Below are 27,051 nucleotides of genomic sequence, written 5' to 3'. Positions count from 1 at the left end.
ATCCATTAATTCTCCTCTAAATGATAAGAGGGTTCTTTTAGATACAAAACAAAGAGTGGAATTTATGCATTTCATTCAGTAATGCAGCAATTAAATCACCAATTCAGTTTTACTGAATAAAGTTTCCATTGCTGGTGCACTCTTAGTTAAAAGGAGCAGTGTGTAGGATTTAGTGGTATCTAGTGTTGAGGATTAAAACCAGCTGAAACTTCTCCAATGTGCTAACAAGAACTCCAGGTTAGGATTCCTTGAGCGTTTATTGTCCAGGAGGTTTAAACCAGGAGTTGAATTACCTGCAGAGGTCTCCTCCTCTCCGAAACAAATGGACCAGGTGACTAAAACTGGTAAAAACGCTGAATAAAGCAGTTTCGCACTACAAATCAGTGTTTTTCTGATGCTTCTTGTCGTAGAGGGGCTGCTAACTACAGCGTCTGGCACGAAAAAATAATATAGCACTATCTAAAACCAGTGTTTTGTTTGTCTCTTCTGGGCTACTGTAGAAACATGGTAGTTCAACATGCCAATCTCTGCGGACAAGGACCGACCCCCTATGTAGATATAGACGGCTCATTCTGAGGTAACAAAACCACAACAATTCTTATAGTCAAGTGATTATACACTAAAGAAGGAATCATTATATATTTCTGCTAATAAATCCCCCTAAATCCCACATGCTGGAGATTTGACAGGCTCCTTGCCCCATTGTTGTAACCATACAGCTGAGTTAATGTGAGGTGTTAGTTCTGCCACCAGTGGGCAGCAGAGTGCTGTCTTTAAATCTATAGAGAGTGTTTTGATTAGGTTTTTAGTATAATTGGATCATCTTTTCAACTTAAACATCACTTTTGACCTGGTCTGAGACAAGACAGGTCTAAGACAAACACATAAACCCTCTTAACAGAAAACGCTGATCCAGACCCCCCCATGGACGAGCTGTATTCTTCCAGCACCACATGAAATGCCTGTATGCCCTCTGGTATGAGAGCCTGTTGTTAGGGAAGTGTGTGTGTTGGGGGTGAAGGAAGAGAAACATCAGGGCGCCTCCTGCCAACTGCCTCTGCCTGAAATGACAGAGACAGGTGCTGTAAAATCACCGCTTTATACCAGAACACACACACACACACACTCATGGACACACCGACACATGGAAGCATGCCGACACCCACTCAGCATGCACAGTCAGCCTGCCAGCACACTCAATTATTTCACTGCTCTACTTTCTAATATGAGAGTTTCCAGACTGTAGTATCAACAGTATCTTTGTCTACTGTACACCCGTAACTCAGTGTTTCATTTGTGTAGTTGACTCATTGTTTATGTTGTTAACATGGGTTTTTGGGGTTTTAACATGAAAGTAAAGAAGTTTCTGTGTGGTGAGAGATATTCCAACGTGGTGTTGTGTTGTTTACTCTCTAAAGATCCATATCAACCTTTGACCTGAGCAGACTTGCTGATAGGGTGTTGAAAGTAGAGCTCAGGAGATCCAACTGTCCCATAGTGCCAAACACATTCTTCCTGCTGGTTGCGTCTCCCCTGAGAACATACACCCGACAAGGTAAATGAACTTTCTCGCTCTGTTTTCCCATCTAAGTTGGACTACAACCACCTCTTCTTGCAGCAGAGGCGGTTGCGTCAACACTTCATCAGTCATGGCGGCGTTTCCGTCAAATTTTGAGTATCGCAGACATGGAAATCTCTGCTTTGACATCACCCACTGAGAGCCATAGATCTTCATCTTCTGCTTTGACATGAGTGTTTAAAATAGCAGGAGATCAAAGAGTTCTGAATGAATGTTCTGAATGTGAGGGCACGGCACAGAGCACGTCGGACAGCGAGGTTACGTATGCGGCCTTATGACATGAAGGTTGATCTGGATGAGACGGATTTAAGAAGAAAACAAGCGCTAAGCTACTTAAAGCCTTAAACAAAAGAGAATGTTTTGCTGTGTATGGGGGCTGTAAAAGAAATGTTTTTATTTCTATTTTCTTCTCAGTGTTGCAGCAACAGATGTCAAAAGAGCTATGAACAGATCAATGAACAGATTGATGTAGAGTGTAGTCACGGCAGTGCTGTAGTACTTGAGATCAGTCTTGGTCTTGAGACACCTTTTGAAGGTCTTGGTCTTATCTCAGTATTGACCGCATTTTTACTTGGTGACTCTGGATTTTACTTCAAGACTGATCAAGACCACAACTGCAGGAATATAACTTAAGGTGCTTTCAGACCTAGAGTTCGCTTTCTTTAGTCCGAATCAGAGACCCATTTTGTTAGTTGCATAAATTGCAAAATTGCCTAGAGTTGGTTTGTGTTCTTACGGCAGCATTTACAAGCGGACCAGATTAAATGCCTTTTGTGACAAAGTTGCTCTTGATTGGTCAGAATTTTCATGTGGGAAAAATCCAGGAAGTAAACAAAATGTTGAAGAAGAGTACACTTGCAAGATAAATGTGACACTTTCTAATGTCACAATGGAGGGACAACTACGCAGGTTGATTTTAGTGCTGGTCATCGTGGACTATATTGCTGTCATTGTTCATTTTAGTCAAACCATACAGTTTGAAAACGAGGCGTAGCTCCAACTAGAAAACAATGTTTTGATGCACTGGATGTGCTGAATGTGCATATTAAGGCAGTACAGGAGGAGGTGCACATTAATAATCCTCCAGGACTGTAACATGCTCATGTTTGTTTAACCCAAGAGGTGAATGAAGAGGAATCTTCATTTGTTTTCCTTGGGTGTATTTATGGGAATGTGGCTCTTTTAGTGTCTATGGTTTACATGTTCCACATTTTATTTTAAGTGTGTCAGGCAGTATAGGAGTTGTGTTAGTGTGGTTTTGTTCTCAATCCCTCAAAGTCTTGGCCTTATCATGATCTCGCTACACTCAGGTCATGTTCATGAGTGGGTCTCAGTTTAGGTGGTCTTGACTACAACACTGGGTCAAGGAACTGCTGAATAGATTTTTTTGGTAATTTTGTGCTAGGATTGGTATCATTGGCTGTTTTCCGGCCTTAATAAAATCTGAAAAATAAATACCGGAGGCTCACTGAGATCGTTATTTGCATCCAAATCTATAGAATACAATATAATAAGGCTATCATTTTTCAGTTTAAAGTTATAGAGGTTCTGCTTTGGATGTATCTGCAAGTTGTGGAATAGTTCTGATTAGAGCTGAAACACTTAGTTGACTGATTAATTGACTGATAGGAAAATATTCACCAACAGTTTTGTTCAAGGTTTAGTGCTGCGGTAGGCAACCTTTCCGAGGCTGCATGCGGCCCCTTAGCCCCTCTCCTGTGGCTTTGACCAAATATTAGGCCACATGGAAATGAATCGCGGTTATTTCTGAACATTTTAATTTTCATTGATCAGTGTTGTAGACCTAAGGTGATTCTAACATAATCAAATTGTAAAAAATTGTAACCTATAGGCCTACAACAAATTTAAAAAATGAAAATAACATTTCGTCAACGAAAATGTGACTCATAGCAGCGTCTACGGCCTGGCGCCTTTTCTCTAAATTCTGTGAAACATCAAGAGCAGTGGTTTGTCTTGAGTCTCCTTAGCGAAGGTAGCTGAATGGAAAAGTCTTGGAGGAAAATATTTAATTTAATAGAGCACAGACAGATTTGTTTGCTTTTGCTGCAAGGTACCAAATATTCATAAATACTTGACTGCAAAGTAGCCACATTATGGTAATGGAAAACACAAATCGCCCTACCTGGAGCCAGTATTTAGTTTGTCCGTTCTGGGCTACTGTAGGAACATGGCGGGCTCCATGGGAGAAGACCTGCTTTTTATGTAGTTATAAACAGCTCATTCTAAATAAATTAAAATGTGTTTTTTTTTATTTTCAGGTGATGATACATCAAGGAAAACATGTTTGTAACTGCCGATATATCCTGCTAAATCCCGCACACTGGACCTTTAATCGATTGTTTAATAACTGAGTCATTTCTTTCAAGGAGAAATGACAAACATTTCCAGCTTCTGTTTGTTTCTGTTTCTGCTTTTGTTTGACATAATTGTAAACTGAAAATCTTTGGGGTTTAGACTGTTGGTAATTTCATATTTCCTGCTTTGCATGTGTCCAGATTTTACATATTGTCTGTCTTTTTGTCTCTCTGTAAAGCACTATTGTTTGAACAGTGTTAAAGTTTACTTACTTGCTTTCAGCTGGTGGAGACAGTGTCTCTGTCTGCAACACCAACAGCTGCCCTGCTTCTCTCTTCATCTACCTCTCCGTCTCTCTGTTGCTCTCCCTCTTTCTCTCATCGGTCTGTGAGTGACAGCACATGTGCTGGGGTACATGGGAGGGCCGCTGCTGAAATTCTAGCCCCTTACCCCACGACTGTGAGACATACCCCAGCTATGGACAGGGAGGAGCTGTGAGAGACAAACGCTGGGAGAGGAGAAGAGGGGGAGAGAGAGACGCCGAGAGCAAGAGGGTTAGAGAGGAGGACAGAGAGTGGCAGGTTTCAGGGTTGGAGAGTTTGGCCTTTTTCACCCAGTAGAGCCACTCAGGAGCCCAGGTCTTAGTGGAGGACTCTCAGATCTGACAGTCATCAGAGGTCTGTTCATACTGAGCTTCTGAGTGCAGGCACTGAGGATGGCGGTGCGGATGTTGATGGCGTGTGTGCTCGGCGCTCTGCTTTGTCAGGTGAGTAAAATCATGTCTCTTCATAGCTGCTGTTGACGACAATGAACAAAATGTTTTGATTTATTTGAGTGTTTAAGTGCTTTTGTTTGTTGTCTGTGTTTTGTGGGACAATATTATCTTTAGTTTTTGATTTAGTTTAACTTCTGACGTTAGAGCACAGGTGCCTGAGCAGTAGAGCTAGTTCACCTCTCCACTGATTGCTATAAAAATGTCAATAACAACAACTTGCACCTATTGGATTCCTGCTATAAAGGTACTCCACTTGCACTTGAGTCGTACTGTGCGATACTCCCTCTGTCTCCTCGCTCTGTTGTATGGATCTAAATTCAGTCTACCTCCCAATTTTTGAAGACTTCCTGTCCCTTCAGAGTTTGATCCTGTTTACAGAATAACCTTTAGCTGCCCTGCTCTTCAAATACACAGTTTATGTTTTCACCTGAGTGATGTCTTCAACTGAACATCAACTGATTTTCATCAATACAGGCACTAAACTGGCTCTGCAATCAGAGGTTTAGGCTGCTCTAAACATTTCACCCTGGTTGGAAAGAGGATGATGAAGTGTTTTGAGGAGGACGAGACTCCAGATGTGTACACAGGGCTCAGGGCATCATTAGTAGCCCCTGTCAGCAGACGCCATTATGAGATCTAAAATGGATGACAATGTAAACTGACATATTACCAACAGCACTTCCAGCCACCATCAGTCTTTCCCTCTGTTTGGAGAAGTAATGGAGCCCAGGTTGGGAGGGTGACTGAGTTGGCCTCCAGTGACTCTTCAGGGGAGTCTTGCTGGGATGTGCTTTATAAGTCATTGTAAATGTTGCAGATGCTGTGGAGCTGAAATGAATCGCTCAAATTTCAGTCGGTGAGGTGTCTCTGAGTTTGTCAAACATTCTGCAAATTTTCAGTTCCTGTGTGGTTGAAAGTTTTATGGTGAATTTAAGCTGCTTTTGTGCTCCATGTTCATATCCCATGGCTAACTGATTGAGGTGAAAACCACTAAAAAATATGTGTTGTGTCTTTTTAACATGGGAGTGATTGATCACTGATGCAGCTGAGAGGAAAACCAGTTTGTCACAGTGAGGCCTGAGCTCTACACAAAAGATATTTCAGTCAAATCCACAGGACCTCAGTTATAATTCCATTCATAACTTTCCATAAAAACAAAAATAAACAAGCCCAACACCTGTAAACTTCGAGGCGTGACCTTTAAGATGCAGGATTTCACTCTTCAGGCTGGATGCAGATATCAGAGAACTGCTTAAGCTCCGTGCGGTGAGGCAGACATGGGGTTAAATTGCGCCTTCAAATGCCAGAGGTGTAACAAGCCCACGGTCCCCTAATAACAAAAAGAGGCTCCTTAAGTTTGTTTACTGTGTGGTACTTTTTATGAAATGGAAACAGTCTGCTCTGCCAAAAATATTTCTTTTGGGTATGAAATAGTTGAGGCTTGAAAGGTGGCTCCGAAAAGTTTACAGCTGAGTCCTTTACAAGGAACAGCAGACTTAGTGGACTCCAATGGTATCCTAACATCACAGCAAAAATAGTCCAACCAGTCCTCACTTTTCCAATAAATAGGTAAATACACTTCATCCATTGGAGTCCATTTGAAATGCAGTAAGTTGGAGCTGACCACAGCTGCCAGCCTCCACAAAGAAACGAGCTGAAAACCTTTTGAAGCCACCTTTCAACACTTACAACAGCTGGAAACGCCAAAGATACATTTTTGGTGAAGTATTCCTTTAATGAGTGGTTCTACATTATTAATGGGGCCTTTTACAGAATCTTGAGTCTTTGTTTTTCCTCCATGTTGGAAGAGGACGGATTCCTAGTTGCTAAAAGACACAAACAAAAGGACGTTAATCATCGTCTCATTTCTGGTAACAAACCACAGACTAGATTTATCACTGCACGAAATGTATACATTGTCTTCACATGTTGCAGGTGTCCATGTTGGACATATACACAAACAGTTTGGACATGGCTTCTGTTCAATTAAACTAAAACTAATACAAATTTGTCACAGTTTAAAAAATGCGTATACATCTAAACCATCAGCAGCTGTCAGTCCAATCCGAAGGCTTTGATTGGCGTCACCTGATACCTTTCAGTTGTTCTCTATTAATTTTCAGTGAGCTGCTGGTGTTTTGAACCGGGCAGTGTTCAGGCCCACTGGGTGTTGTGGCGAGGAGTGGGCAGCAGCCACAGCTGTTCCCAGATGCATACGTGATGCCATTTGTCCCGCTCTGTAATCCCCCCCTCTCGGAAAGAGGAGTGGGCCGTTTCTGAACCATGAAATCGGGTACAAATCAAGAGTCTGTTGCAGCGGCCAGCTGGTGCTGAGGTCTCACTCATCGGAAACAATCAGTCAGAGGATTTAGAGTGTGAATCAAAGGTCCTGCTGGGTGTGGATACCTGCGGGCTGTTTTACACTGACTAGGGTTTCAGAGGGAGCAGAGGGTAGAGACACAACTTCCGGATTGTTAAAATTAAATGACTCAACAGTGAAGTGCTTTTTTTTTTTTTTTTTAACCTCATTATTTTTATGGACCGAGACATGAAAGACCAAGTGGTGACAGTTGCTGTTTTAGAGGTCATGCACAAGAACGAGCTTGCAGCTACATTACAGTGGGTTTGTCATCCGTGCCAGTTTGTATCTACAATGAATAAGTTAATTAACCCACGCAGAGATTTTTTAAAAGACGGCCTTTAGTTACCACAAAAAGACGTCATCATATTACACAAAGCTTTTTTTTCCTAATTGGTAAAGATTTTATTTTTCATTTTGTACTTGTTTATAATAAACTTTAAACCCCCTTTTTCACTTGAAAATTCCCTTTAAACTTTATTATTTTGTTTTTTTAAGGAGTTGTATGTATGACATTCAGAACATTAATATACCGTATATAATGTACTTGCTATTTACTATGTAAAGATATGATGGAAGAGCCCGGTCTTACTCTGAAGTCGTCGAAATCCAGTGCTTAGTCAGTGACTTGCAGCGTCAGAAACCAACGAAAAAATGCGTCCTTTAACGTCAGCATGATACGAAAGTCCAACTGGGGCGGGTGTGAGGGTTGTGGATGGGTCAAACAAACATCGACTTTCACCCAAGAGAGCTGTGTTCGTGTCCCGTAAGATTCTAAAGCCAAACCCTGTTGTTTTTTCCTGAACCCAACCATGTGTGTTTGTTGTTGAAAACATAAATTTGTGGCATTATACTGACATAGTGCATTTATTTTGAAAGACACTATATGTAAAAGGTAAATTTCCTGTGAAAACAGAAGTGTATTTTGAACGAAGACAATGCATGTAACGGGCAAAACTTGACACGGTGTCCCAGAACGTCAACAACCAACGCACCCAGGGTACGTTTCACGCCATATGTGGACGTGGAAAGTCCATGACCAAAACATTAATATGTGACAAGGTCGGAGTGAGAATGTGTTGAGTGAAATAATGGAGTCCTGAGCAGAGGATGAAGTCACGTTCCCTCTCTGTGACTGCATGTGCATGTGAGTCCCTGTGCGTGTATCCTAGTGGCTAGCTAATCGCCGCCTCTGTGCACTGTGCTCAAGTGGCAGTCACACTGTTAGCTCTGTTGCTGTTGTTAGCACTGTTCATGCTGTTAGCATAGGTAGCTGCTAGCCCCTGACTCAGCAACCTCCATGTTGAGAGCCGCGTGCAGACAACCTGAATCAGACTCTAAATCATAAACTTGCTCTGAATGTCGTATAGATCTCCTTTAATATTTTATTATGTGTGTTCCTACATGTTGTTGTTAATTTACACTATAATTTGGGTGAAATACTCAGACCCAAGACTTCATGATTTTACGTTTATTTATATGTATAGAAGTTCAGTCTGGTGTAGTTGGTCTGTCTGTAAACTTTGGGATCTCTACTCAGATTTAAGTACTGTGGGTTTTAATAATGTTTCTCTCAGTGGCATGAGTTTGCAGAGAGTTGAAACAGATTTAACAGCATGTCATATCTACACCCAGAAATATGTAGGGCCTCTCTACCCATAAAGCAGTCAAGAAGCAGTTCATTACTGTACTGGTGGTAAATGTGAGCCTCTCTCACATATGAAAATTCTTTCCAGTGTTCTATTAAAAAGAGAAAATAGATAATTCTTATTAGTTTAATCCACTGCTTGTCAGATAACACTGTTTACTATTTTTTTCTCCATGGTTATTGAGCCCTACTTTTAGTCTCTGTTTAATAATACAACCTTGCTCAGCATTGCTAAAGCTTGGACATCTGCTCCGAGGAGACGCACACTTGTAGTGGCACCATAAATAGGGTGTCCATGCCCATGCCAGGCAGTCATGACTTAGCAAAGAGTATGGGTGTGGGACCAGTGCTGTTGGTGAATCACTGGTCGAATGTCCAGCAACAGAAGTGACCAGAGGGACACCTGTGCGACCTCTCGCCCCTGTGGCCGAAGGGACTGTCAGACATGCTGCAGGCATTACTCCTCGGCTGGACAGTCTTCTCTTGAGTTATTCGAACGACTGTTCCACTCAGACATATCCAGACAGGAGACACACAGGGAAATACACATTTAGTATGGAGACAAAAAGTGATACATACTCCTCTACACAGCTCTGTCAGGGGAGTGCTTTTACCAATAAATTCAAATGTTACAGGATGGCAGATAGCAGTTTTGTAACATGTATCACACACTGAAAAAGTCACGGCAAGTCAAAACCAACTGGTGCAATTTGTCATGGTTACATTTCTTCACATTTGTAGTTTGGTCTAAACATCCCCCCACACCCCAAACTATTACTTTAAACTTTTAAAAACAACCAAAATATCAATCAGTGTTAATGGTTTGCAACATGTGAGAGGCATTTGCATTGCCCTATTGACATCCACTAAAACTTAGTCTTAGTAGTTATTTATTTGTGTCAGTAGCAGTTCTTGAAAGGCGGATAGCGCCAATGGCTTTGTGAATGAATGTCAGAAATTTAATGTGTTTGCAGCAGTGGCAAAACTTGGAATGTAATATTTAATATATACATATGGTGAATGTTAGTGTGTGTGTTTACTTAAGTGTTACACTATATGTTTGAGTGTGAGACGAGGCAGGTTTTTTTATGTAGCACCATTTAAACACAAGGGAATACAAAGTGCTTTACAGAGGCATAGAAGTGTGTTAAATAAAATACATTAAGAAAACATTAAAATTGCATTTAAAAGACATGAGGAAAAAAAGAGAAAAAACATAATCGGACAATAAAAATAACCAAAAGCAGGCTAATAAACAGTTGCAGATTAGAAAAGGAGTTATGTTATTGGAAACCTACAGTGAACGATAATGTTTTAAGCCCTGATTTAAATGAGTGAACAGTTTTAGCAGAGCTTGTTCCACAGATGGGGAGCACAGAAACTAAATGCTGCTTCAACTTGCTTGGTTTCTGCTTAGTGAACCTGTCCCAGATAACCTGAGAGGTTTGGATGTTTCGGATCGTACAAGTAAATCTGAAACATACTTAGCCCAGAGGCCATTTAGTGCTTTATAGAAAAGTAAAAGGATTTTAAAATCTATCTTTTGACACACAGGAAGCCAGTGAAGTGATTTAAGGAGCGGTGTAATGTGCTCCACTTTCTGGGTGTCAGTAAGGACCCGAGCTGCAGCTGTCTGATTCATTTCCTACTAAGACTTTAGTTGTACACTTTGAGTGTAGCTGATATGTGACCCTGACACATCTCATCTCTTCCTGTTTTGAAATGCAACAAGTACTACAAATGTTTCTACATTGATATAACTTTGACATTCCTACAGGTTCATCTTTCATGGTGGCCGGTGTGTGTATTTTTACCAAATGTAACAACCAAATGTACATGCCCCAAAAGGAGATGTGGCTTCCTATTGTGCCTGTATACCTGGCCTCTCTTTGAGCAATGCAATGATTATTAATTTGATTACGCCATTTTCAACTCCAGGTTCATCGTCAGGGGGACCATAAGTGGGACTGATTACCCAGGGCCTCAATGGGAGGGGGGCTCTGAGAAGCCTGGAATGAAAATTTTGGTTTTGTTTGCCATGTCTTATTTCTAATTATTTTTGTGCCATAAGTAAATTTAAATTGGCTGAATAAATTGGTTGAAAGACTGAACTTTGCATTAAAGAAATGGTGGAAAACTTCTGACGCTCCTCATACCCGTTAAAGGTGCGAGATGGTTTAGTCTGCCCCTGCACTGGGATTCATCTCTGAACGCAGCTGGAGCAGACTGAGACACATATATACAAATTGCAAACTGTAAATAAATAGATTAATACATTTCAAAAGGTGTATGGGAGAGACATGGAAGAAGAGAGGAAGGATGGGGGCCCACAGAGCCCAAAACTTCGTGCTACACCATAGGGTGTCACCAGTCATCTCCAATAAATAGTGCACATTCAAAATCTTAGTGCACTAACTATGATGCAGCAGATAATTTAGCGCACATCTCTTCATTTGTAGTGTTTCAAATGAGCCAGAATACTATTTGCAATGTGCCAGTATCCTTTAGTTCTCCAAAGCCGACATCAGAGCGGTAGGACAGACCTTTCCCGAACTCCTTAAACACTCCAACAAAGTGCTTAACAGTTCCTCTGTAAGGGCATGTCATCCCCAAACAAGCTGTCCATACTTCAGTGAGGGCTCAAGGTGAAAGGCCAAGCTGTAAAAGTATCTGGGAAAAGCCTCTAAAACAGTTAATCTGTGTGTGGTGTCATCGCTCAGCCTGTCAGAAAAGGCACTCATTGGTCTAATTGGTAACACGACACTTTGGTGTTTCTGCATCTTGGTCTGGTTAAAACATTAGAACTGTGGCAGATACTTGGTGGAGCCACTATCCAAGACACACAGTTATCTTAAATTCAGATTGAAGGACAGGACAAGACACTGATATGTATGAAAAGGAAGTGGGTGGAATAAGAAATATGGTTTGCCATCCGGTGCTTGTAAGCTTCTCTGACTTCCTCTTGATGTTTTATAATCTGGAAAACAGGGGACGAGCCAGACGCTGTAAATATTCCAGGCTCAGCCCAGACCGAGGGGGGTCAGGGGCATGCTAACATGCCTAAAATCTGTACGTCATTTGGGAAAAACATGTTAGTTACCAAGAGGAAAAATCATCCAGGAGAGCCTACGTCCTATTTTGTATCTTATTGTTCTCCAACTGTCTTCATCCTTCTAAAACCATAACACAACAAATACAGAGAATGACTCATTTTCACTCCTGCTGGCTACAAAGAAGCAAAAAATTACCTGATGTTACTGGTCAACATTTCACTAAGCCTGTGAAATACATCAACATCTACAACAGAAGTGTCAAATATATGACCCGTGGGCCAGAGCCTGCCCACTAAAGGGTCCAATCTGGTCCCCTTAATGACTCAACTGAGGGAAAAATTGCAGAGAAGCCATTGATTCAAATGTTTCAATTAAATATACTGCTATTCCTATTCGTCCAAATGAACCAGTCCACAACACTTTGCAAGGACAATAAGAACAGAGAAGAACACAAGTCTGGTTTTATTTTTAGCTGAGAGATCAGGATTGCAGCTACGAAAGCTAGCTACTTTATTGCTAACAAATTAGCATCAGCATCGAAGCCACGCTCTGAGAGTGAGTTTGCTGAGAAACATATTGCTGAAAGTGCACTTATTTTTCTATCCTCCTTCAGCCTTCATCTCAGGCTGTTCATCATTTGTTTTGTAGATAGATTGTTCATTAATTGTGAACGCTTTCAGAATGTAAGTTACTTTTAACGTTTCTTCTTTACACTCAAAGAGAGGGGAAAATTTGAAGGCTCTATTTGTTTACAGGTGTTTATGCAATGGTTTTACTAATGCGGCCCACTTGAGATCAAATTGGGCTGTATGTGGCCCATGAACTAAAATGAGATTGACACCCCTGATCTACAAGATGGATGATGCCAAGTTTTGTATAAACACTCACAGCCTTCACATGATGCATCCTAACTGGCGACCCTCTGACTTTTCCTCCAGTTCCCCCTTGACGTTCACTTTTTTGGTTTTAGTGAAGTATTTAAATTAACTATTGGATGGGTTGTCATGAACTTTGGTACACACATTAGGTGCATTTACATCCACTTATAATCTGAATAATAGCCCAATCAGAATTAAAATGCCTCATGTAACCACCTCAAATGGTAGAGACTGGCCCCATCTGGCCTGATTGGAAGGAATTTTCAATCGGAGAAGGATGGTATTAACCTTTGGTAATACTTTGAATAGGAAAACTTTAACACTTAACCTATCATCTCTCTCTGGTTGGAAAAAATATTTTCTTTCTGTGCATGGTTGCTCATGGCATACATCATGGACAACACAGAGCATGATGTAAACATTAATGGCGTCCTACTTGGCTGAACTCTAACATTGGCTAGTTTAGTGGTGCTAGGTGAGTCAGCAGTAGATTCACGCTTCCTTCTGCACAGTGATACAAGTGGCGGGTGTAGTTCGGTCGGAAGAAAATAGTTCCTACATGAAACTGCTCACAACAAGGTCTGTGGATTATCATGAGTAGTTGGGTCATGATTTCCTGGAAAGAGACATCGCTGCGGAATTTTTGAGATGTATTTTTAGGTGCTTTGAGCACCAAAGCAGACATCTCTGCAGCTGATATCTCCAACACTTGGCAACTCACACCAAAACAATCTAGATGGATAAATAGCACCACAGGTGAAGTTTTGATTTTGGTGTGAACTGTTCCTCAAACATATTCATCCTAAATATCCTATTGTTCATTTGGTGACGATAGCACTGTGTGCTGGATTTGTGATTTTAAGTTTGATGAACTTGCACTAAAGCTCACGCTGGTCTGCACCTCTCTGTGTGCATTCTCAGAGTTCAAAAAGGTGCTCATGTTACCCAAAGTATACACAAATCAGGCAAATCTAGAATGTGCTATACTTGGAAATACAACTGTGATGCAGCTGTTATTGATGTTGAGGTTAAGTGACAATGCAGAATGCATGCTATGCCTTTGGAGGTCTGAGAGCCTGTACATGCAGAAGTCTTGAGTATGGAAGTAGACAGCGATCGGGATGAATTCATGTGGGTGACATGCACTGCTGGAATGTGAGTGTAAACATCTCTGTGAGAGTGGAGATGACGATGGCTACAAAAAGTTAAATAGGTAGGGGTCGAGAATATAGAACGGGCTAAGATTAGCCTGCCCTCTGACTCGGCCAGCAGATGCCGGCCATGGTTGCCATTCCTCTCTGCACTGTCCAGCAGCATGCCAAAGGCTCAGTATATCAGATCACCCGCCCCAAAGACAAGGCAGGGATCAGAGGCCATTCACAAAATATTCACATTTATCCACTATCTATTATTCGGGTTATGTATTTATAGGTTACTTAAAAATCTACTGTAACAGGTCATTCATCAGTATCCAGTTATATCTGAATGAAAACACAAAGACAAATGTTACAGACAAAGCTGTTTGGCACGTTCATGCATCCACATTTATTTCTGCGTTTATGGGTTTTGCCTTTGAGCTGTTAAACATATGGGAAGTAATGCTGAATCCGGTGAATTCCCACAGAAAAGAAGGAAGCAACTTAACGGAAATGTATATGCTTATGCGTGGGTGGGTGTTTTGTTGATGCACTTGCATGTATATCAGCTAGTGTGTGTGTGTGGGAGAGAGAAAGCATGTATATGAGTGTGTCTGAGGAATTCCTACAGCGGAGCAGATCCGTAAGGTGACCCCAAACTCCCAGTCAGGTGCAGAGCTCGAGCATAAAGGGGAATTTGTGAGTGTGAGTGGGAATGCGGGTGGGAAAGCACAGGATCTAAATCCATAGTCGACAGCTGTTGTGTGTGTGTGTGTGTGTGTTGTGTGTGAATGTAGTCAGCAATGTGGTGAATGAGAGCTTGTGAAATGAGCATGAGTGTTTGTGTTTCCTGGTCCTGAGATGAATTTGCGCGCAGATCAAAGGGAGCTGACAAAGACGCGTATTAGTGTGTGAAACCTGACGCTGTTTCCCTACATCCCTTCTGCTCTGGACAATCCAACATTACAGGCCGCCTCGGCAATACAGCTAGCATGCACAGCCATTCCTTCAGACCACTGGGAATGTTACAGCACTGAGGGAGACTCCTGTTAAACAGCTGCAAATATCTATAATGACATAATTTGTCCTCCCTGAATGAGAGTTACTGGAATCAATAAATATACTTCATGTGAACTGACTACTGACAGACACTATAGCTCCATGTTTGAATGTTGCTGTGACTTTCTTTTGTGAGTTTCATGCTGTACTTGTTTCCTTCAGGTGTGGAGCTCTGCAGAACCTCATCACGAAGACAAAGAGCAACATCCTCAGGCCCTTTACCTATGGAGAAAGGGCAAGGGAGTGGTCAGGGTGAAGAGGGACTGGATCATCCCTCCAATCAGAGTGCTGGAGAATAGCAAGCAGGTTCCTGAAGACCTTGTCCAGGTAACAAATGTTAAATTATAGCTTTTTACTGCAGTTTTTTTTCTGTGGACAACTGCTGTGTCATTTCTGGTATAAATGCACTAAACAAATAAGTTACCAAGTTTTCTAGTCTCTCAGAAAACAATCAGGTGCCCATATGTTCATTGAAACAGGATGGGGGACAAAGTCTACAATCCTCGTTCTGGATAAAAATCAATTCAAACATTTATTAGAAGATAATACAGAGATTTCTTCTGATAGAATCATTCATACATTCATGACCCATAACTGCTTCTCAGGGTTAGAGTTAGGGGGGCTGGACCAATCCTAGCTCTCCCCATAGAGTGACGAATCAAATCAAGTTAGCTAGACGTGCTAACGTTTGCAGTTTACAGTAGGACTGGGACACATACCATTTCTTTTAATGCTTGGAAAATGCCAGGTCACTGCTGGGTGTTACTGTTGTGCCTACTCTGTGACAGTTTTCATAATCAGAACCGTATCATTGCCAGCTTACCAGAAATCTGGAGTTCAGAGCTGATCTTCCTCCAAAAGTTGAAGTTTGTTTATCTCAGGATGATGTTTATCTCAGGCGATGGCATCACTCCCACTTTTAAGCCCGGCTTGCATATGTCGACAATGACAACATTGGATTTAAGGGTGAAAAAACTCACGAGTAGCAGCCATTAGAGCAGACAAACATGCTGTTTGATTCATTCCTTACACTTTTACTCATGCATTTTTGGTTTTGGAAAGGTAAAAAAAATCACCACCTTCCAGAGTCTCACTTTCTGTCTTACTGCAAGCCCCAAACATGCTGCTTGTCTGCTGTGCACACTGTAGTTATGGTTGCTGAGCTTCAATCAGACAATCTCTGTGTGGGCAAGGGGTTTAGCTAACGGTTAGTTGTAACAGTGCCATGCCATTGTTCCAAAAGCCCATTATTTGGAAACTCCAATAGTCCAAAAAATATCCCATTGAACTAAAATCCTATTTCTCCAACAGCCTGTTATCCCTAAAGCAAACACCCATGGCTCCGAAAATACACACTCTCCCTGCAGTTAGAAAGGTTCATGGCCTGCCAGGCCGTGATATTTTATTTCCTGCTGTGGTGAGGACATGACCCACCACACTCTACCTCTGACTGGCTCACCCTGATATACTTAACCTAACTCTCACCAGTCTCACTCCTCTACCTTAAGCTAACCACCCCAACTATGACGGCAATGAACAGGTCATGCCTTTCACAATAGCAGGAAAAAAACTGGCACCTGGAAAGGTAAATTCATTTTGTCTCCAGAGCCAGTTTGCGACGCCAGGGATCAACATGCCCGTCCCTGCCTGCTGCCCAGCACACAATGCACTAGACCTTGATTCCTGTCCCTGTGGGTGGTGGGCCCACAGGGTAATGGCTCCATGTTATTCTTTTGGGCTGAGACCACCAGACGCTCACCAGCCAAAATGAGTTTCCTCCGAGGGGTGGCTGGGCTCAGCCTTAGAGATAGGGTAAGGAGCTCAGACTTCCAGAGGGAGCTCGGAGTAGAGCCGCTGCGTCTTCGCATTAAAAGGGGTCAGTTGAGGTGGTTTGGGCATCTGATCAGGATGCCTCCTGGGCGCCTCCAGCTTGAGGTGTTTAGGGCACGTCCCACTGGTAGGAGGCCCCGGGGCAGACCCAGAATACCCTGGAGGGATTACATATCTCATCTGGCCTAGGAACGCCTTGGGGTCCTCCGGGAGGAGCTGGAAAGCGTTGCTGGGGAGAGGGATGTCAGGGGTGCTTTGCTTGGCCTGCTGCCCCCGCGACCTGGCTTTGGATAAGTGGTTGAAAATGGATGGATGAACCTGGAAAGGTCCAATGACATCATTCTGCACAATAATAAGCTATTTGCTTCTTTTTCAGAAATTTTGTATTTTGGGAGCTATGGGCATTCGTTTTTTGATCCAGTGGGACATTTTTCAGCTATTAAAGTTTTGCAATTTTGGGTTGTTGGAACAATGAGCTGTCCACATTGTGACTGAGGAAGCAAAAGGAGGACTTAAGTAATGAGAGTAGATGCCAACGTTTTACCCAACAACGTGCATGAACAAATAAATTAATATAATCCAAGTAATAATAATAGACTGTGATGAAGATTAGATTGCTATAAAAGAAGGGTCTTATTGTGTTATTCCTCTAAAGACTAAATCCTCATCATGAAAATGCTTCAATGAGCTGATTGCTGATTGTGTATTACCCTCAGACGGTAAACCATGTTGTATATACTCCCCTCAAACACAACACCATACAGCCATGTGCTGCTGATTGTAACTCTTCATCACAGATGATCACACAGCACAGTCCAAGTGTTTAAAAGACATGTGAAATGTAAATGTTGTGTTAAGGCTGTCACAGGCGACCACTATGTGTGTAAATCCTACCGTACAAGGAGAGATATAGAGCTTCTTTTACACGGTGATGAAAATGCAGCGGAGCCCATATGTGAAAGAAAGTGGAAACAAAATGCATAAAATATAGTCTCCTTGCTATTATTAGTCCAGAATATCATTTCCTGCCATAAGTCAAAGGCCTCTGAGAGTTTAAACACTCTTGTCTCAAGGTCCCTATCTGTCAACATATTCACATCTGGCGTTACGACACATGGTTTACAATCCTCCCTCCACCTTCCCATGAGGTTGCGATGATCACCAACTCTATCTTCTCTCTCTGTCTAGATCAAATCGGACAAAATCTTTACAGGTGAGGTGATCTACAAGTTGGAGGGACCGGGGGTGGACCAGGAGCCCAAGAATCTGTTTGAGATTGATGATAAAACGGGAGTAATCAGGAGCAAGCGGCCGCTGGACAGAGAGAGATACAACACCTTCACGGTGAGAGAGCATTTATGGGTGTAACATTTTAAATCACACAGACACTTAAAATGTGTTTTAAAGCTCAGTCAAACAGAAGCGCTTAACACACAAGCCACAGTGCACTCAATGAGTCTTCACACAGTGTGTTTCAGGGCTTAGGTTCATGTTTTTGTCTCAAAGCATATATCAATGTCTCAGACACCAGCACAAACAGCCAGAGGTCAGTTTCCAAGGGCCTTAATGGGCATCCTGGGAGATACTTAAGAGTGTCTCAGACCAGATGACCATGATGTAACCAAGGAAGTCGAACCAAACATCCTGCACATTTCTTTCCGTCATTTCCCGCATGTGTTGTGTGCAGACACAAATACCCAATGTTACCTTGAATGCTGCACGTTTTCCTCAGCGAAATGCACAACATCTGTCGTGAATAATGGTAAGAAACTACAATCCCATGAATACGGTGTATATTAAGAAACATTTGTCTGCTCTTTCTTTGTGTGTTTGTGTAGCTGAAAGCCTTTGCACTGTCGCCGAGTGGAGAGAGACTTGAGAATCCAACCACCATAGAGATAGTGGTGCTGGATCAGAATGACAACAGACCCGCCTTCACCCAGAGCCAGTTTGTTGGCACCATCTCTGAGTTCTCAGTCCCAGGTACATCCACACATGGCATACTGTATGACCAACTTTTTATTTCCTTATCTTATAGAATCACAATGTTCCAAAAATAAATCTTAAATTAACTTCCTGAAGTAGTTAAAGAGTTTATTAAGTAGCTCTGAACGTCTTTCCCATGCTGTTTGAAAACCGTCTCTTTCAGTGTGTCGTTGAAACAGTACAGTACACTGTGCAACACTCTGAAGCTGCTATAGACCCTTTTAGGGTAGATGTCACAATGATGTCAATTTATTAGTTGGAGGCAGAACACGACTCACCGCCACAGGGCTGTAGGCTCCACAGGAGTCTTAAAATGCCTTCTTGTTGTGTTACTGGGTGCCAGCTGCCACTGCCTGTCAACAAAAACAAAGACAACTAGGGTTAAATGCAATAAGACGAAAGGACTGGATGGACACGACCATCAAAAATGCTCACATGTGCAGGGCACACTTCATATCAGGTCAGGGAAAAAGTATTTGCTGTTGTAGATGAATAACGTTATGTGTATTATCACTGCCACCTAATCAGAAATTGGGGAGGTATGAAGAGGAATATTAGATTTCTCCACAACGCTAACTTTTTAGTGCATTAGCTAACGTTAGCTTCGATAGCAAAACAAATTGGAGGTAATCGTTCAAGTGTCGTCTCTCTTTGTAAGATTGGCATAGTTACCAATTACAAAGCCGGCCATCCCACCTTCAGCAATCCCGTCAAATCATCCATCCACTGAGTGAGAGCATACAGGTCGGCCAGTCTGGTCCCATTGGTCTGTGTTTACCTTTTCAAGCAACACTCGTGGTTCCGGAGAGTGAGTGACCTGACATGGTGCGTTCATGAATTCAGTCTGATGCTCTACACTAAAATAAGAGTCCTGTTGGTCGAAGAAATGGATCGTTATATTTCTACATGAATTAACAAACGGTTAAGTTAAACACACATTCACTTCACTCTGCACTCTAGTGCTCCGTCTCCCCAGACAGAGTGCTTAGAGTGTGCTCTGTTCCTTAGAGAGTGCGGTGCTCTGGATATCCAAACAGTACATCCTGACAGCATTATGAATTTACTAACGGTGAAGTTTGCGCCAGAGTGAGCTCCAGTACTCGGAATGAATATTTCTGAACACATCACTCACATTACTTTCCTTCATTATCTAAAACAAAGGTGCTAACAAGTTTGCCAAATCAACTTACATCAAATATGTCAGTTTTGCATTAGTAGATTGTTTCTGCTGCCCCAAAGTGGCCAAAAAACAGTTTTGCAGGTTTGAAGATTTAGTATGCAACATTTAGAGCACTGATATAGCAGCAAACCACTATTTTCTAAAGACACGGTGACGTGATGGAATTAAGCAGAGAATAAAGTCACACACATTCTGTTTTGGTAGCCAGGTTGGCTGAGCATGCCTGTTAGTGCATGTGAGTACCTGTGTGTGTATCCCATTGGCTAGCTAATCGCCGCCGCTCTGCATTGCTCTCATACATCGGTCACCACTGATAAGGCCGTCTAAACCCACTGTGGCAACAGCATCATTGCAGAGGCAATGTTAGTTATCTTAAAAAGGGAGACTATTTACACATATTTCCATTAAACATTGACAGCGTTTCAAATATAGTTGTGAAATCTTTGTTCAACCAAACAGAACCCTTCTGTTTTCATTGCTTTAAGGGTGATGTTGACTGATAAAATATAAATTCTGTGACGCCATGATAGCGTAAAACAGTTATATTTTCTGAAACTGTTATCGTACCTTGAAAATCTCGTATCGTTGCATCCCTCCTCAGCACATATGTCACATATCTGTGATTCCTACTGACTGATTTTTCCAGCTGACCAAAGCTATCAATTATTTTTTGACAGGCACCTCAGTGATGTCAGTGTCAGCCACTGATCAAGATGACCCGACGACAGAAAACGCTTTCCTGAGCTACTCCATCATCAGTCAGGAGAGCATTCCTGCCAACGCTGTTACCAAGACTATGTTTGGCATCAACAACGAGACAGGAGCCATCTACACAAGAGATGTAGGCCTGGACCGAGAGGTACGATGCAGGTTAAGATACAGACTTTTGAAGATTGTTACAGTACAGTCCATGTCACTAAAACATGCTGTTTTCTGTTCCAGGTGGTGAAAGGTTTCCGGTTAAAACTTCAGGTTGCTGATATGGGGGGCATGGGACTGACAGCTGAAGGTGTGGCACTCATACATGTAGCTGACATCAACAACCACGCCCCACAGTTCAGCCCAGACTCGGTGAGTGTCACACAACAACACATGAGGTGTTCTGATTTAAAACACTGTAGTTATAATGTTAGATGTTGAACCTTTTGATTTGTGTTGTGTGTGTGGTGCGTGTAGTACAGTATGACAGCAGTGGAGAACTGGAAGGACTATGAGATTGGCCGGGTGAATGTGACAGACAGAGATGATCGTGGAACAGGAAACTGGGAGGCCAGATATTTCATCACCAACGACCCTGACGGCAACTTCGCCATCAGTACTGACCCTGCCACCAACGAGGGCGTTCTGACAGTGGTGAAGGTAACATCTACATATTTAATGAGTTTTGAAGTGGTTGTGGTAATGCTATATGTCATGGGTCCATTAGTTCCTAATAGTTTCATAGGCTTTCTAGAAGGAACTATGCAAAGTTGAGAGACAGATGTTTTGGTGAGAGTTAACTAAGTTTATAAGCAAGAAATTTTGAAGAGAGGATTGCTTTATTTAAATCCTAAGAGATATTCATTTCTGATTCATTTCATATCAGAAACGTAATTCTCCATATGTGTTGAAATGTATATTTATCGGTAAATAAAACTGACCCTTTTTGCCTTTACAGCTAACCTTCCATACACTGCTAACAATAGCAATGAACTGGAATTAAATAATTGTAGATGGACCAGCTGACTGACTATTTTACCTGTAATTACTGTCAAGTTGCTTGGGTCTGTCTTGGAACCTTACTATGAATTTATAAGGAGATATGGAAAGGAGAGCATCTGGCTAAACAAAAATATGACCATTCCAAAGAGAGTGTTTTTAAGCAAGTTATTTCTGCACCCCAGGACTGTCCAGTTAGTGTTCGTAAGAGTACAGCATTTATAGTATATCAAATATACATCCCAGTGAACTTTTTCTTGACCCATATGTTTTTTATATCGTATCTTTACAAGAACATAATATCTTCTCTAATATTAACTGATCTATTTTGGGACACAGGAATAATTTCAATTTTCAAAATGGGTGGCATTGTCCCTTAAAGTCAAAATGTGCATTGAGGCCTTCAGACACAACTCAACAGCACCATCTAGTGGTTGACTTCAAAAACTACAACTTACTCAAACAAAAGTGCTTTTTTGACCTTTCCTATATTGTTACAGGTCAGTAAATGGCTACAATTTGAGTTTTTGTTAAACATATAGATTTATCATTTACTATATATTTTATCCAAGTGTAGTGTATGACTTTCCCTCCACAAACATTTTCTTTCTGCACTGATTTGTCATGCAGCCTCTGGATTACGAAGCACAGCACGAGTACGTCCTGACTCTGACGGTGGAAAATGTCAATCGTCTGAGCAGCAAGGCTCCCAACCTGCCCGTGAGCACGGCTACAGTTATGGTGACTGTCGTGAACGAGAACGAAGCTCCACGTTTCAGGGAGGACCCCGTACACATTGTGGTCCCTGAGTCTGTGGCTCCTGGGACTTTGCTGAAAGGCAACATCGCCTTTGACCCTGATAACTCTGACCTGAGGTACGACACAGCCACAAAGTATAAGGAGTGTGTTTCTATGATTGCAGGTAAACTAAGTGGACTGTATCTTTTTCTCTGCTCTCCGTGGCAGGTATGAGATCAGCAGAGATCCTGAGAGGTGGCTGGACATCAACAAAGATACAGGAGACATTACTGCCAGGAGAACGTTCAACATGCGATCTCCAAATGTTAGAAACAATATCTACACTGCTGTTGTCAAGGTTACAGGTGTGTATCTACTTAAAGGTCCAGTGTGTGGGATGAATATGTAACTCCTGAACAATTAACGTGTAAGGAATTCTAACGAAAATTTAGCTGGGTGCAGTCTGCAATCCTCACCACTAGATGCCACTAAATCCCCATAAATCTTACACACTGCTCCTTTTACCTGCCAACCACATGGCAGGTTTGGTCTCCTGTGTAAGAAAATCTGAATAGATAACACTTTGAGAAAGATAAACAATCATGGATAAGTGTTTTGGGAATGCTTTTGAATAAGCTGCTGTAAATTAATGTGGCATCACTGTGTGTTTCTGTTCTCTTGGGTAGATGCTGATGGTGTGTCGACCTCTGCCACAGTGTCCATCACACTAAAGGAGACCAATGACTTCCCCCCTCAGCTCTTCCCTCTGAGCGGCACTATATGTAAGGATGCAGGCCGGAGGAGTTCTGGTCTGATTGTCACTGCAGTGGATGAAGACCTTCCTCCCCATGCTGCACCCTTCGCCTTTGAGATGCCTGATGATCTGTCGGTCAACTGGACTGTTATTCAAGTCAACGGTAAGGAGAGGGCATGAGGGGTGAGGATACCGCAAGAGGTGTTTCCATCAATCTCCTAACCTCACACTATTCTCCTTTCCTCCTCAGATACTCACGCTGTGCTTCAGCCCCTTGTAGAGCTGGAAGCAGGAGAGTACGCCGTCACAGTGTTTGTGTCAGACTCCGGCAGCCCAGTTCTGAGCGCTTACGCTCAGGTTAATGTCACCGTGTGTCTCTGCGACTCCTTTGGAGATTGTAAGTCTGAGGCCGGGGCTGTCCTGGGCTCCACTGTGGGGATCAGCTTCATCGCTCTCATCATCATCATGGCCTGCATTGCACTCCTACTGTGTAAGTCTCATCGTGTGTACACCACTCAGTCTCACAAGAATAAAGGAAACATGACCCTAGTTCTGGATATTTTCAAAAACGTGTAAGAAATTATGTGATGTGTTTTTTGGGCCAGAAAAAGAGGTGTGTGTATAGGCTAGTTTAAAGCATTTTTAAAGTAGAAACCATAAAATCGACCTGTTTTCGACCTGTCAAAATGTGACAATATTCTGCTTTTTCTGTTTTATATTATTGTAAATGTAATATTTTGGGATTATTTACTGTTGGTCAGATAAAATAAGACATTTAAAGATGTGACATTGGACTGTGAAAGACTGGGATAGACATTTTTCACTATGTTGCAAGATTTAACTGGAGACTAAACGATAATAAATTAAGCAAGTAATTAAGGAAGTAATCAGACAATTAGTCAATGTAGAAAAAAACCCTTAGTTTCTGACATTTAACCAGATAAACACTCTTTAATATACACATGATGGTTTCCGTCTGTTTAATCATAGTGCTGCTTCTTCTGGCCGTGGCAATGACCAGCTGTGGGCGACGCCACCATATCAAAAAAGGAACAGGTCTGCTTGTCGGGGAATCAGAGGACGACGTCCGAGACAATGTTTTCAACTATGATGAGCAAGGCGGGGGAGAGGAGGACGAGGTAAGGCTGCAAGTTAAGGAGAGAGAGGTCCAAACAATCCCTGTAGTCAAGTTTATGCATGTTATCACTGTATTCTCAGAGTAAGTGCAGAGTCAATCTGTGGCCTCTTCCTCTCACCTTGCAGAATGCCTTTAACATCGACCTCCTGTGGAATCCCCATGATGCACCTTCCACCCCGGGGTCTTACTACCCTGGTGTTCCTCGAGGCAAGCAGCCCCTCAGGAGAGATGCCCCGCATAACCTGCCCTCACCTACCTACCCACGGAGGCCTCCAGCAGATCCCACTGACATTGAGGACTACATCAATGATGTGAGAGGCTTCTATCGTGATCCCGTTTGAAAATGTCTTGTAAAGGCCAAAACTATAATCCAAAGTTATTTAAAAGGGTATTCCCACCACTAAAATTCAGAATACAAAACAGAAATTTACTATTACTCCCAAAGTTAATCGACAGGCCTGATAGACAGACTAACACTGAACAACTGAATCTAGGTTTTGCATGTTTTCTGATGCAGTTAAAGGTCCAGTGTGTAGGATTTAGGGGGAGATATTGGCAGGAATTGAATATGATATAATTAGTATGTTTTCTTTAGTGTATAATCACCTGAAAATAAGAATCTTTGGGTTTTTGTTAACATGGCGGTTTGCATGGCCATGTTTCTACAGTAGCCCAGAACTGACAAACCAAACACTGGCTCTAGACACGGTCAAGTCATGTTTTCATGTAAGCCACTGTAGTTAGCAAGCCCAATGCTACGAGAGCTTTGGGAGAGCACTGATTTTTTTAATGTGCTGTGTTTTACCAGTTTAAATCACTGGTCTTTTTGTTTTGGAGAGGATGACATCTCTGTGGATAATTAAGCTCCCAGTGAAAACCTCCTGAACGTCTGGACATTAAGTTATCAGAGTAGAAAGGTGAGCACATGTTAGCAGGTGTTGGGCTAGTGGCCTGTCTGCAACGTGCCAAACAGCTTAGCAGAAACACTGATTTGTAATGTGAAACTGCTTTATTTAGAGTTTGTACCACATTAATGCACACTGAAGAACTGTGAGAAGTTTCAGCTGGTTGCAATTTGCAATCCTCACCACTAGATGCCACTAAATCCCCATAAATATTACACGTTGTCTCTTTAAAGGTTTGTTTCGAATTTAAATTATAAAAATATATACTTAGAGGCAAACAACACTGATTTTGCACAGTGAAGTCTGTTTACAGGTCTTGGGGAGTGCTACTGCATATGTGGGGGGAAAAAAAGTTGTATAAAGCCTTTCTGACTCTAGAGTACAGTTATTATAGTATGGAAATGTTAATTTGTTTTTATTTTTATTTAGTCCTTCGATTTGGTTTAGATTTCAGTTTAGCTTTGGTCAGTTATGGGAGTTTTTTGTATCATTTATTATTATTTTATTATTTATTTATTATTCTATTATTTTTCTTATTTATTATTGTTTTTATTATTCATTTATTATTTTTTATTATTTTTACTATTTTATTATTATTTGTTTTTTATTTTATTTTTTATTTTTATTTTTTTAAAGAATTGACTCATTTTAATGATTTTTTTATTTAGATTTAATGTTAGTTCTTCAGGTGTTACGAGGAAAGCCTTGATTTATAGAAGTGTGATTATGTCCGTTTACAATTAAATCAGCATTCCTTGAGGATTTGCTTTACCCTTATCAGCTTCATAAACCTTGTAACTGTTCTTCCCTCAGGGCCTGGAGGCTGCAGACAACGATCCCAACGTGCCTCCATACGACACAGCCCTGATCTATGACTATGAGGGAGAGGGCTCTCTGGCAGGCAGCCTCAGCTCCATCGCCTCAGGCAGCTCTGATGGAGACCAGGACTACGACTACCTCAACGAGTGGGGACCACGCTTTCAGAAACTGGCTAACATGTATGACCCACGTTAAGGTGGACAGCACCCCACAGAAATATGACCCATGTGCTCCACCACCAGTTAGGGACACAGATCATGCCTCAGGTGTTTTTTTTCTGGACACATTTGAAAAGATTTTAAGTCCAGGACGAGATTTGAATTGTTCCAAGGAGAAATAAATGCGATATAAAACCACGGGCCTTTAATCAAATGTGCCTTAGGTTTTATTGACGATCATCTGGACACAAGTGATAAAATGGCTCTTTGCAAAGTTTTGTGGTGAGCTCAGGAGAAGTAAACGAGATAGTAAAATTGTGAATTGATCAGCGACGAGGAAAGAGAGGAGCCGTGCATGCTTCAAGGCAAACAGAATGTGTGTTGAAATGATTGTCCATGTCTGGTTGTGTTTATCCTCAGACTTGGATCGCTCAGTAATGACGCATACAACAAGCCTGAGATTGTTTAAAAAAAAAAAGTCTTTATGTATTTCTTTTTTTATATAAGTGATTATTTTATAAGGTAAATTTGCTTTGATATTGATTTTGTTTGTTTTTCTTTTTTTTGATCACAAATCCTCCATTCCAGCATCTGTTGATCCTTTTTGGTAAAAAAAAATTACACAACAAAACAAACTGTACCACACAATATCCTGTAGTCACATAGTTTGGAGGTGAAGACTTTGAATTATGTTTTTTTTTTTTTAATATGTTCATTGACTTTAAATTTTACCGGTGTCTACAGAATAAATGTAAATCTTTTATTTAGTGTGTGAATTGTTCATTTTGAAATAAGACCGTCACAGGCTGCACTAGGTTTACTCCCCTTCACTTTATCACATTAGCTTTAGCTTTATGCTAAACATTTTTGAAAATTACAGTATATTGTTCCCACATCAATCTAAACAGGGCGAAAACAGAATTTTAGACACTTTTGTAAATGTATTAAAAAGACAAAACTGAAATATTGCATTAAAACAAGTATTTGGACCCTTTACTACGACACTTCATATTCAGCGTAGGGCCCTCCATTTCTCTTGATC

The 27,051-nt window shown here is 41.6% G+C and overlaps 1 protein-coding gene across 3 annotated transcripts; it reads left to right on the top strand.

Moving 5' to 3' along the window:
* The first annotated feature begins 1,456 nt into the window (after positions 1 to 1,456).
* On the top strand, positions 1,457 to 26,772 carry cdh15 (cadherin 15, type 1, M-cadherin (myotubule)). 3 transcript variants are annotated; one of them, XM_049560916.1, is made up of 15 exons: positions 1,457 to 1,555; positions 4,294 to 4,661; positions 14,966 to 15,130; positions 17,822 to 17,977; positions 18,472 to 18,616; positions 20,477 to 20,658; positions 20,742 to 20,870; positions 20,976 to 21,158; positions 22,128 to 22,372; positions 22,464 to 22,600; positions 22,922 to 23,152; positions 23,240 to 23,479; positions 23,980 to 24,128; positions 24,253 to 24,438; positions 25,846 to 26,772. In XM_049560916.1, the coding sequence occupies exons 2-15, from the start codon at positions 4,611 to 4,613 to the stop codon at positions 26,044 to 26,046; spliced, it is 2,400 nt and encodes a 799-aa protein (XP_049416873.1). In that variant the 5' UTR covers positions 1,457 to 1,555; positions 4,294 to 4,610; the 3' UTR covers positions 26,047 to 26,772. The 3 variants fall into 3 exon arrangements, with proteins under 3 accessions (XP_049416873.1, XP_049416851.1, XP_049416862.1); XM_049560894.1 differs by having other exon boundaries at positions 1,462 to 1,555; positions 4,178 to 4,661; XM_049560905.1 differs by having other exon boundaries at positions 1,462 to 1,555; positions 3,859 to 4,661.
* Positions 26,773 to 27,051: the final 279 nt, after the last annotated feature.

The sequence above is a fragment of the Epinephelus fuscoguttatus genome, linkage group LG2 (assembly GCF_011397635.1).
Source record: "Epinephelus fuscoguttatus linkage group LG2, E.fuscoguttatus.final_Chr_v1".
NCBI lineage: Eukaryota > Metazoa > Chordata > Actinopteri > Perciformes > Serranidae > Epinephelus > Epinephelus fuscoguttatus.
Note: the sequence above shows the minus strand (reverse complement) of the source record. Positions and strands in the feature narration are given on the sequence as shown.